The sequence below is a fragment of the Strix aluco genome, chromosome 1 (assembly GCF_031877795.1).
Source record: "Strix aluco isolate bStrAlu1 chromosome 1, bStrAlu1.hap1, whole genome shotgun sequence".
Taxonomy (NCBI): Eukaryota; Metazoa; Chordata; class Aves; order Strigiformes; family Strigidae; genus Strix; species Strix aluco.
The window spans coordinates 14,202,380-14,215,134 of NC_133931.1; the positions used below are offsets into that span (position 1 = coordinate 14,202,380).

Here is a 12,755-nt window from a genome sequence, read left to right on the forward strand (position 1 = left end):
CTTAGTATTAGAGGTTCTTAATACTTATTTTCAGTATAGAGGGTGTAATTTTCTATTCAATGAAACTGATGGTCAGATTTATAATAACATTATAGAAAAAGCCCAGTCAGTTGCCTGATGCAAACCCAGAGTAACCACAAAAGCCAGTTTTTTATTTATGCAATATTTTCACAGTTTAAAAATCAGAATAATATTTTGGAAATATTCAGGTTAATAAATGACATACTTTAATTTCCTGAGAGTTGCTTGAAGTGCAAAGGAAAAAAAGCAGAAAGTAATTACACACAGACTACAAACTCACATACTGTTATGTTTTTAACCTCTGTGTTTTAACCTTGTGTTTTGACTCTCTAATCCCTATATTCCAAACATTGTATGTAAGATCCACAAATAACTTTAATTATAAAAAATGAACAAAGAAAGACCAATATGATGTTTCCCTTAAGCACTAACTGCAAACAGATCATAAGCTATAAATATTGAGGAGTTCTGTAAAACAGTGAAGCCAGGATCAGAAACCAATTAATGCACAACAGCAAATATAGCAATATTAATTAATTTTACTCACAGGAGCTCCTACATCACCTTGTGGCCCCTGGCTTCCGGTAACACCTGGAACACCTGGAGCACCAGGTATGCCCTACATGGAAAAAGAGAAAGAAAATACTTAGTGGTGATGATAATCAACATCCATGAATTCTGATGAGAGAAATAACTGTGTGATGGAGAGGAAGTGCACAGAACAGGCAGTTCTGCCAGTCAAAGACCAGAGAGATGGGAGAGAGGACTAGGAAGTTCACGTTGCAGGAAGAAGAGCACCGAAAGCACACCTCTGAGAAAAGCACTTGAGAAAAATGGACTCATGTTGCTTGCTTTCTGGAACAGGCACAGACTGCTGAACCACAAGATTAAATCCTGTGATGTTCAGGGCTGCTGACTCAAAATATTCTTTGTGAAAAGAACATGACTGCTTGGAGAATACTCAATACCATCAACAGTTCTTGAATCTATCAAGAAGGCATTAAACTTGCCTAACTGCCCTAGCTGAGAAGGATGAAACAGATTCTGGAGGCAACACATGTCACTTTGAAAGCTGAATGTGGCCTCTGCTGTCTTTATTACTCTGTGAGAACATTTGAATACCTGCACTCACCTCCAGCCTCTAGACCAAGCAGAACTTAGTGATTCACTTCAACTAACAAACCTAATTTGAATTCCTTGCAAAAAGAAAGTCTTGATTCAAATGTTAAGAGCACTAATTCCCCTTATATAGTGCAGTTACTTGACTAAGAACTAGCTATCAATCTATTGATGGAACAACTGTCTGTCTCCCCTTCCCAAGGGATACATTTTGTCTTGAGCTAAGTAAGAATAGAAAGAAATTACACTGGACAAGCAGCTATTTGCCAATCCTGTGAGTCATGAGAATTTTAACTTCCAAGGAGAACCCTTGGCTTTGGTTTTTCCACTGAAGTCTAGATAACAGTGACCTACAATCCCCCAAAATCTTCCTGATTTTTACAGTAATGAATTCCATGGGCAATACTCACCATTGGGCCAGGGGGTCCTTGTGGGCCTGTGGGTCCATCTTTGCCAGGAAGGCCCTATAAAAGAGAAATATATGCAATTTTATCAGCTTTTTCTATGTAATTCATGAATCTGTTCCATGTCAACTAAAAGACCTTTTTTTCTTTTTTTATTTGTGTTGTGGGTTTTTTTTTTAAATTAATAACTGGTGGTAGTGGTTTCTTAGATGAAAATTCCCTTATTTGCCCTGGGGAGGGTTTATTTCTGAAAAGGAGCTATAGCATAGCTGTTATTTTGAAAAAATCCAACCAGTGTCCCAAAACTTTTGAAGTAAGAAGAAGAAATCAAAAACTCTTTGTACTGGCAATTTTCACCTCGGAGTAAATTTCACTTATAACACTGCTGTAGTGAGGTAAATGAGAGTGTTTGCTGTCAAACTTCTCTACCACAAGATGGGTCACACTTTTACATCTGTTCTCACTGGTTGTAACTATTCATAGTCCCATTGATCAAGTGCTGAAAGATGGCAATTGAGAGTCTATCTCTCTGCCCAGCAGTACTGTACATATGTACTAGCTATCACCGAGGTCCTGATTCAGGAAGCAGCAGGAATGCTCATGTGTTTTACATTATAAACGTGCTTCAGAGCTTCCAGAAATGAGAGCCAAAAACTAAAGATAACTTGGAAACTGGAAAGCAAGCAAATCATAGAAAAAAGACTGACCAGATGTAGAAGAAAATACACTATTAATAAAGTATTCTTGTAAATTAACCAATAGGCACATTTTGTATCCACATGCTATAAAGCACAGGTTTCTGAAAAGCCTGGTGATAAGTCAATTCTTTAATTACTACACAGCCTAAAAAGGATAAATACGATCTTATCTCTGGCTCAAGACCAGAATATGGAGGTGAGAGTAGAAGGAAAGAGAGGGTTTGAAAGTGTTTACGCTGACAGACACGGTAAAGAACATTCTAGGCCTCAGTATCTCATAGAGCTTCAGAAGAAAAATTCACATCTTTTTTGTTTTGTACTTTTTTTCTAAAACTTTATTTTTGACATGTTTTTAGTAATGAATATAGCATGAACTACTAGTGTTATGCTTTACATAATTTGGAAACTATGATTCAAACCTGCTATCATATGGCATTAAAAAACTGGTTGGAGAATATTATCTGCCACCTACCTGGAAAGGATTTTTTAAAATTCCACCAGAAAGGTGTTTTGATGATAAAATAAGCCACATAGTCAAGTCATATTATGTCATCTATGCATCCCTAGTCTTGATAAGGAAATATTTTCTGATTTCACAGTTGTAGTCAGATGGTTCCCGAAGGTTCAAGTACCAACAATAAGAACTAAAGCAAATGTAACAGCTAAGTGGCATTGAAATAAAGATACTGGTAGTGTCTCTATCACAGTAGTTTTAAGTAGGTTTAAGACAGAGAAAAGATTGCAAGCCTAGCTCAATTAAATACATTTGCAAAGGAAAGTGTGTTCAGTCTTCAGAATTGGTGGTTCTAGAGGAAACAGAGATTGGTATCAGCAACTTTGAAATATATTAAAATTATAAAACATGGTTTCTGATATTCTCTGGAAGAAGCATTTAATTGTGAACAATGTTCTGAAAAATTCAATGATAGCTATTCGCAGTTTTATAATAACATGGAAGTCCCTTAAAGATAATGCAAACTAAACTTTGTAGCAGTCCTTCAGGAAGACTGATAACTTCATATTTATAAGTATGTTTCACATTTTAAAGTAAAGATTTTAAATCCACATTTATTTTTTGATCAGTCCTAAAGCAGGATGAAAACTGGTTGGACCCTGTCAAGGGCTTAATTTAACTGGGAGGAGGGAAATGGAGAGCTTTCCACTGCCTTTAGCATCTAGTGTGGATTCACACAAACTTCTAAAGAAAAATAACGCTGTATATCCCTCCCTTCTCCCATCTGAGTCAAAGAGTAGAACTAACAGTATGATCAGAACCACTACATTTTCTTTGAATATGTTTCACTATTTCTTCTGAGCAGTATTCTTACTCTTGGCTGCTCAAGAATCATCTCCTGTCTATTCTCCTAGGATTCAGTTCTCTTGGCACTATGTCTGTATCGCTTGGACACAAAAAATCGCCTCATTTGTTGGATGTGAAAATTGGTATTTACAAATGAAGTCAAAGAGAGGTTTGGTTCAAGAAAGAGTATGGCAATACCTATTCCCTCATGCAGGTAAAGACAAAAGATATTTGTCTGTGCTGCCAACATGTTTGAAAATGATGTTATTCAGACCATCTGATGGCCAGAACGGATCTGATACTCATTCTGAACTTGTGAGTAGTGGGCAGAGATTAGTAGGTACCATGAAGTTAGCAGGAGAACTGGGAATGTATTTCTTCTTGCTCTTTCTCCCATTATTTTTGGTCTGTGTAATGTAGAAGAAAATAGAGCATTGTGAGAATTCACAAAGTTGTATTCAGAGCACTGAAGCCTTAAAGGTATTATTTACTCTCCCATTTATTGAAGTCTCAACTTCGTTTATCCATCTCCAGAATGACTGGGGGAAATACTTAGCACAACAGCACTTTCTCTCTGATGCAGTCACATCCAAGATAGGAATGACTCTGTACAGAGGCACTGAATCTCCTCCATGGAGCTGCATGTCCCAGAGCAGGATGGAACAGATTTTGATGTGTGACCTCAGATGTAGGGCGGTTTAGAATCAAGATGCCTATTATTTTGGAAGGTTAACTTAAATCAGGGCATATTTTGCTAATGGCATGAAAAACAATTATGGAGAAACAGTGTAGCTATGACAGAATTTTTTATAAGGAGTTTTATTTGCCAGAATACAAATGGTATTACAGAATATAGGCACCAGCTAAATCCCTGTAAAATCTCAAGTCTGCTAAAGTCAGTGGAGGCTGCTGCTCACTCCACTAGAAACTCTTTAGCTTTCGGTAGCCTGGGATTTGTTTGGGGTATTTGTGGAGAGGTGATTTTTCAAGTAGGACTAGACACTGGCAAAACCTCAACTGAAGCTACTGAGCCCAGGCTTGAAGGATATTCATTCACAGCCTTTGAATGTGTCTAAAAAAACCCTGCAGCCTGGGACCGTGCCTGCTTCATCTTTCATTTTTCTTTTTCTGATAAAAAAATTGAAAAACAAATGTCCCTTATTTCAAGATAAACCACTGTGACTATCAGAAAAGCATTACTAAATAGTATCTCAGTGTATTAATCTAAGGTGTAGCTTGTAAAAGATTTTGCACCAGCATGAGCTATTTTAAAGCTAACCCAGAAAAAGAGCAAAAATGTGGGTTTTTTCTGAAATATTGCTCAGAACACACAGCCTTTATTTAATTAAAATAGGCTAGTTCTGTCTTAACACACAATAATGCTGACTTAGCATGTCATCTCTCCCTTGTGAAACTACCAGTGCTATCTACAAGCAGATAGTCTGAAATTATTTTAGTATTAATTCTTCTATGTTCTTTTGTTCTTTTACTGCATATCTTTTGTTAATCAGTCATATTTCTTCTCCAGTATTTGAAGTGTGCTATTAAGATTAACATCTGGAAGATAATACTCTTTTCCTTGTGTTTCTGTGTCCCTTTGACTATGCCTTTGCTTGTAAATGAAACAAGTTCTTCGAGAAAAGATGTGACACAGCTCATATCAATGTACATGTGGCTTTGTGGAAAAGAGCCTGGGATTCCTAGGGAACAACAAGTTGAACATGAGCCATCAGCATGCTCCTGCAGCAAAGGCAGCCAATCACAGTCTGGTTGTAGGAGTATAGCCAGCAGATTCAGCAGCAGGTTCAGGGAAGTGCTCCTTCACCTTTTCTGAGCACTTTTAAGACTACCTCTAGAGTCCTGTGTCCAGTTTTGGTATCCTTGGTACAAGAAAGACTGACATAATGGAGCAGATCCAGTGGAGGATCACCAAGCTGGTCTGGGGTCGGAGCACAGGACATATGAAGAAAGGTTGAAAGAAGTGGGTTTGCTCTGCTTGGGAAAGCTTATTGCTGTCTAAAGTACCTAACCGGAGGAAAAAGAGATATAACCACTCTTCTCAGAGGTGCACAGTGATGAGACAAGAGGCAGCAGACACAACTGGAAACGGGAAATGATGATTAGACACTAGGAAAAAGAAATCAAATAAATAGCAGAGAGATTATGGAATCTTCATACTCAGAAGTGTTCAAGACTTGACTTAACATGGATGTAAGCAACCTGATCCGATCAGAGCTGTTCTGAGGAAAGTGTTAGACTAAATGACCTCTGAATGTCCCTTCCAACCTTAATTCTATGATTCTATAAATCCCACTAAAACTGTTCATTTAAACTGCCTACTGGAAATGGCTTCTGATCTATGCTCTCCCCTGAACAATGTGCTGGAAGAGTTGTAGTTGGCCCAGCCCAACACTGCCAAGAGGAATGATAAGCACTAGACTGCATAGGTCACTAGCCAATGCTCAAAACCATGTTCTGGCAATATCTAATTTACTAGTCTAGACACAGGCTTTGTGTCCCACAGATGGTCTCTTTGCCCTCCTGCTCTAAGAGTGAGCTGAACAGGAGCCATTAGGAGCTGAAGAAATGTTTAAGAGACTGAATCATCCTCTCTACCAGTTAGGGATATCTTACTGCAGACCAGTGTCTTCAAGAAGGATAAGGAAGGTCAATGCTTCTGGACCCCAATGCTTCTGGACTCCAGTCTAGCTCAGCAGCTGAGCAAGAGAAATCAAACATTTGACAGTTCTGCCACTCCTAGCAGACATAGGGAATCACATCCAACAGACCTTCCTCCAGAACTTTTTACCTGCTAAGTAAGAACGATGCCTCTTTGCCAAGGGGAAGCTTGGCCAGGAGAAGACACCCCAGTGAGTAGTGACAGTGTCACAGGTACAGGAGATACAAACTTGAGATTCAGAATGATAGAGATCCCTCCCTACATTGTCTCATCAAGCAGAGCATGCTTGCCACTCAGGATGATATATTAGGCTTCTCTTGTTGCAGCTGTGTAGATCTGTCCTCTCAGGTGGCCTGCACTTCACAAGAAAGAACAGGGATTGCAATTGTGACCTGACCTTGGATAGCAGCCATGGAGATATGGGAAAGGGAAGACTTTTCCCCCCTCTATCTACACATCTAAACAAGGGTCAGACTCAGTCTGCTTCCAAACTTTATACTCTTGGCTGAAAGAGATGAACCAAAAGCACAAGAGAATCTAATTACTGTCTACGTGCTCACCAGAAGCATGATGTCGGTTTGGATTCTCCTGCATGTGCAATTCAAGCTGTATCTTTCAACATGATATGCTTGGGAGAGTTGGTGGAGAAACACAATCTGTTCTCTTTAGTAAAACCTCTCTATATTGCCAGCTACAGATATGGGACAGTAAGAGAGGACACCAAACAATCACAGCCCCAGCCATAAAATACAAAGAAACCCTCTTCTATTTTATAAAATCTTTTATGACACTCTTTTATAACTGGAAGCTGATGAGAGGGGAGGGGACTGATCCTAATGTGGAGTCTGAAATGTAGATTTAAACCAGTTCCTGGACAGGTTTTAAAGTATTATAATGGATATTCAAAAAGTGTGCTTTATTATCAGACAATGTATTTTTTTACTCTGATTCAATCTTCAAATGGTATTTTTATTACATCCCACTATTTTTCATAGTGAGGGTATTTCAGTATGAAAATGACCTTCGTATGAATTCACACAACTGACAGGGGATACGCTCTATTTCTTAATGAGGTACTAAAAACCATGAAAAACAAATAAACCAGAGACTAAAAAGGGAAGTTCAGAAATACAAAAAGAACCTTTTGAATTAAAACATTAAGAGGGAGGAAAAAAAAAAAAAAAGACCATTTCTCAACTGATTTCAACAATAAAACCAGAAATTATGAATGCTAGAAATCAAAACAAAAAGGAAGGAAAAAGAACTGTAAAAGTGAAATGATTCCAACTGCCAGCAACTGGAAGGAAAAAAATCTCCATTCCAGGACTTCTTGAGTCTAATATCACACTATCCCCAGTTCAGCAAAGCTCTTGGAGATCTCCCAGTAAATATCAGTCCCATTATTAACTCCTATTAAAATCAGTGTGATTTAGCCATCTGTTTAAGTACTTTACAGCACTGGTATCTCTATAATTAAAAGATTTCAATGAACAATAAATACTAATGAGGAAATGATGGCTAAGCTAAGAATAACATAGAAAATCTCGGTTCTAGTAGTATAATAGCTGCAAAACAGTTTGGCATCTTGGCTAACAGGAGGAAGTCCAACAAAGGGAACAATTAAACTAAAAGGCAATTTACTTCTCGGGAATTTTCCAGTTCCCCTTTGCTGTTGCTGCAGTTACACCCTTTAGAATTATGCCTTTCTCTAGTGCTTAGCCTTCAAAGAGGCTGCGGTGAAATAATTGATTTGAATCTTCACCCATTAAAAGCAATTTTATGTTGTCATAACTTCACAGGAATCAAATACGTTACAACACCATAAAATTAGTATAACATCATTATTTGTTGCCATAGAAATAATTACTGCTGGACAATATTGCACAAGGGTCACACAGAGACAATAACAGGCTAGCAGACCTAATTTTATGAGATCTAGGCTATTTATCCAGCTCCTTTGATTAACACCAGAAGAAAGTGAATACATGAACAAAGCATTATTATCATATCTATAAAAACTAGCAATTTATGTAATTGCCCTGCTTTATTATAGGCAAGATTGAAGTCTTCTACAGAATAAGCACTGCATGACCTTTCCAGGCTATATCAAAAGCCTTTGCTGCACTAGTCTTCCCCCCGGTTTTTCTCAGAAATGCCATCTCTCTGCAACAACCTGCTGACTACCACGTGGGAGAACTAGACCAGTTCTGAACTGCTGGCTGACATTAAAACATGGCTGAGAGTCTCCACTGCTAAATATAGTTAGCTACAGAATGAAGTAAAAACACAGAGTTCTCTTCTCCCTGAGCTGCAGAATGCTCAGTGTTCCTCATCATCAGGAATGCAGACAGAGGAGGCACATACCACTCACATGTACAGCATCTAGCATCAAGTCACCTCAACCTGGCTATGACCAAGATTAGACAGCATGGTAGCAAAAATCTAAATATCCATCAGGCTCCAGGTCTTTATTAACCTGGAGATGAACAGGTGACACCAAGTTTGCGGAACTTAGGGAGAAAAAAATTCCAATACAGTCAAAAATAAGACATTAAAAACATGCAAAAATGAGCTTCCATACAGAAGAAGGCATCACAGTATTGTAAGTAGGAAAAGGAATATATTTACCTTCACATTTCACAACTTAATTGAAAATTAGAAGGCCATTCATCTGATTAGAAGGTTATTCATCTGATGATAATGTTGTGTAAATCTGTATCTTAATAAAATTACTTTATTTTCTTGATTTTAGAGAAAAAACATCTATGCATTGCCCAAATTCTACAGTAACTTCAGTGGAATTCTTCTATACATAAAGATATGCCAATTCTTAAATTCATAATAGTGAACTCAAATACACATTTCGCTATAGGGATGTTTTTTTATAATAAGGTCCCAGGTTAATGCCAGAAATCCAAAGAAGGTCCAGATTCCTCTGAAGTTATATTCACGTATCCAAAAAAGGATCATGAATATGTAAATCTTGTTCAAGTGAAACTGAAAAGTCATATTTAATAATGACCTTCTGCTGTAGACAGGAACCTAGTACTACGCTAACAATAATCTTCCAGAGCCTGTCTAATAATGAAACAAAATTCTCCCCAAGGAGACAGAAAGGATGACTTACAGGTTTAACTGCACAGATGAATATGAAGATTTTTTTACCAATTCCCAGACAAACTGTAAGTACCTTCATTTGTTCTACAAGAAGCAGACTAAATTTTGATATTATTCTTCACTTTTTCCTCGTGTCAGCAGTTTCTACAGGTATTGTTTTACATTCAAATATTAAATTCTCCTGTTGTTGTCTGTTATTCATTAATTAGCTAGAAAGAAAATTTAGATCATTGCATTGGATTGCATGCTAATTATGTACCATTTAACCACCATTTGATTTTAAACATATAAGCAAATGGACTAATTGGCAGTGCTGGACACCAGTGACATCTATGCCTATCAAATGCATTAAACACAAACACAGTGCATGGCTCCCCATTACTCATTTAATATTTCTCAACCCTCATCCACCAGATGGAAGGATACTCCACCCTATCGGACTTCTCTGCTGATTGGCACAGAGATATGGGTCTCCAGAAATGACAGACTACAAGTGACACAAACTATAATAAATCAATCACGCTGGAAAACATATCCATTATGGAATGAAAACTCTTAAAACAAATGCAAAACACGTTCATTTTACCTTACCCTTTGACCTTGAGCTCCATCCCTTCCGGGTGAACCTGATGCTCCTGGGACACCCTAAGCATTATAAAGTGAGAGCAAATGATGAGATCAGGTTAACAGAATCCAACTAAATCACCTTTCAGTGAAACTGTATGACATGCTTTCGGATAAATGGAACTAAGGAGCTCAATAATGGGTGGGGCCATAGAAGGTATTTCTGCAAAATGAAAGATGGCTAAACAGACATTGTTAAAATACACAGGTTTCATACCACCTCACTACAATTCTCTTAATAACATTGACAATTTTGTCAAGTCAGGCTTCCTGTGTCACTAAGCTGAAAAGAGAGCTTGATTTCCTACATCATTCTTGTGTTGTGTTGTCAGTACCTCAACCTAAAAATACAACTGCTATTTCTCTCTCTCATTTCTAAAATGGAGTCTGTTACCATATTGTCTGTAGTCAGTGCAGCAATATCAAAGGGTAAATACCTGCCTGAGCAGGATTACAGGTTACATCCAGCAGTTCCCCATTGTTCGGATGAAATGTCACTCTGGCTCATGAAGACTGCAGAGCAACAGTCTGGGACCATTACTGCAGTGGTCCAGAAGACTAACAAAACTGATTTATGATGAAAGGCTGTATTAGTTTATTATTCCTAGCACATATGAACAAGAGGGGGGAATCTGGTAACGACCAACAACTACTGGAGGGATATAAGCTGAAGAGGAGCATCTGAAAAGGGAAGAGCAAACGATCCTGGAAAGCAGAAAAAAATTGGAATGCAATCTCTAGACTAAATACCAGGCACCAAACTGAGTAAGATTCACTGAATCCTACAGCTTTTTAAGATTTTGAGAATCTTGTGAAACATGGCATCAAAAAAGATTAAGTGCCTGATCTGTTCTCCTAGATAATTCCAGGAGGAATTTAATGGGTTTAAGGTGAAAACAAGCAAATGCTAATTATTCACTGTGTAAGCAGAAATCTAAGAGTGGATCTGAGTCTACAGAGACCCAATTTCAGTGTTTAACAAGGTCAAGAAAGTAACCGGTTCTTCAGGCCCTGAATGATTTGGTCACTGCACACCAGCATACCCTGGATTCCTGATTCTAAATCTCATTCAAATTCACCCCAACAACACGCTTCTCAGCAGTTTTGGATATGTGCCTTAAAGTCACAATGATGTCAATTCAACATTCAAACTTAGTAAGTGACAGGTTAAGTAGTAACTTAGGGAATACCTGCAGGCCAGGAAAACCAAGATCTCCCTTCTCTCCCTTTTCACCTGGTGGCCCCTGCAAATTAAGAATCACACATAGTAAACCAAATACATGGTTACTTTCCCATTTTTAATAGTCTCTTTCAGCTTCTTTAGAAAAAACAACCAACCAGCCAATAAGAAAACAGACTATTTTTCCTGCTGAAGGCAAAACTACAGACTCCATTTGCAAAACTGTAAATGAAGAATTTACAAATATAGAAAATAAAACTCATTTTAAAAGACTTCAGAATTAACCTGACAAAACTATAGCCATTATGTTATTAAAAAAGGTAGTGATTTTCTTTTCTGCTCAAAGGAATCTGTTTCTCTTCAGTCCTCAGAAGTATTTCCTATAATGATGAAACCAATGGTTTTCTATGGAAACTAGATGTGTTTCTACAGTACATATGCATGCCAAACATATACTTTTCTAGAACATAAACTATTTTGCATTAAATTTTATGGAGAAACACAATTTCTCTATGAAATAACTACTATAATTAATGTATTCTGTATTATTCTCTGATGACAGCATCATTAAGAATATACAGTTTTGGTAAATCACTTCATTATATTGTACAGCAGCATCACATAGACTGGATAAACCGAAGAAAGTGTATTATACTGTAGTACATTTTGAAAAAAAAGTTTAGCCAGAAAAGATATGTATCTACTACCTTTCAAGGCTTCAGTGTACCCATCTACCAGAGACGTACATGAAACAAGATTAGTGCTGCTGGTTCATTATTCTACCAATGTGTCTTTATGGTGAAATTCTGAGACTTATTTCACAACAACATTGTAAACTCCAGGCCTAATCATCTCCTCTGATGACAGACTCTGTAAGTGTAGTGAATACTATTGTTTAATTTTGGCAGCAAATATAGTGTTCTTGCTTGGGTATACCTTTCAAGTCAGAACTAATCTACGATGAGCATTATCACAATCAGAAAAAGATAAAATATTAACATTTTGGTCTGGGGCCATGTTACAACCCCAATGCAATTTTTTTCACTTGTATCCAGGCTTGTATGCTAATACCTGGGTCATATCCAACTTGCAATCAAATCCCCCCAGCTAACTAAAAGTTCAGATCCAAACACAAACAGGAATGTTGGCACTGAACCCACATCCACTATAGGTTAAACCCAAATCCACGGTTCCACCTCAAATATTGAAATTCATATTCTGATCAGGACACCAAAAGATATTTTGGTCCAGTCTAAGATATGTACTGTTCAAAACATTCCAGGAAAGAACCCCATTGATTTTGTAAGTCTCACTGGAAGCCCTTGAATAGAAAGTCCACTGGGTCCTTGTGGTCCTGGAGGTCCTTGCGGTCCAGGAACACCAATTTCACCTCGAGGTCCATCTGGTCCCTATAGTGGCACAGGACATAAGTTAAACTCTTATCATATGGACAAAGGCAGCTTCTGTTTGAAGAATTAAATACCAATAGACTCAAAAACATCTGAAATATGGGTTGACATTTGATTGAACAGTTAGGGTTCAATTTAAAACTGCCTGGTTCCTTTATAAATACAAAAAAATGAAGATTTATGCTGTGACAGCAGCATTCTGA

General features: G+C 37.7%; 1 protein-coding gene across 6 annotated transcripts in view; it reads right to left on the reverse strand.

The window, feature by feature from the left end:
• COL14A1 (collagen type XIV alpha 1 chain) overlaps positions 1–12,755 on the reverse strand; it is a 128,202-nt gene that overhangs the window by 18,465 nt on the left and 96,982 nt on the right. For all 6 annotated transcript variants that reach the window (XR_012626126.1, XM_074848689.1, XM_074848524.1 and 3 more), the window contains exons 38-42: positions 12,457–12,552; positions 11,154–11,207; positions 9,931–9,984; positions 1,551–1,604; positions 569–640 (exon numbers count right to left, since the gene is read on the reverse strand). Coding sequence is in view for 5 of the 6 variants with exons in the window: in XM_074848689.1 (XP_074704790.1) it covers positions 569–640; positions 1,551–1,604; positions 9,931–9,984; positions 11,154–11,207; positions 12,457–12,552 (330 nt within the window). In the remaining variant the exon portion in view is untranslated. The remainder of the gene's footprint in view (positions 1–568; positions 641–1,550; positions 1,605–9,930; positions 9,985–11,153; positions 11,208–12,456; positions 12,553–12,755) is intronic.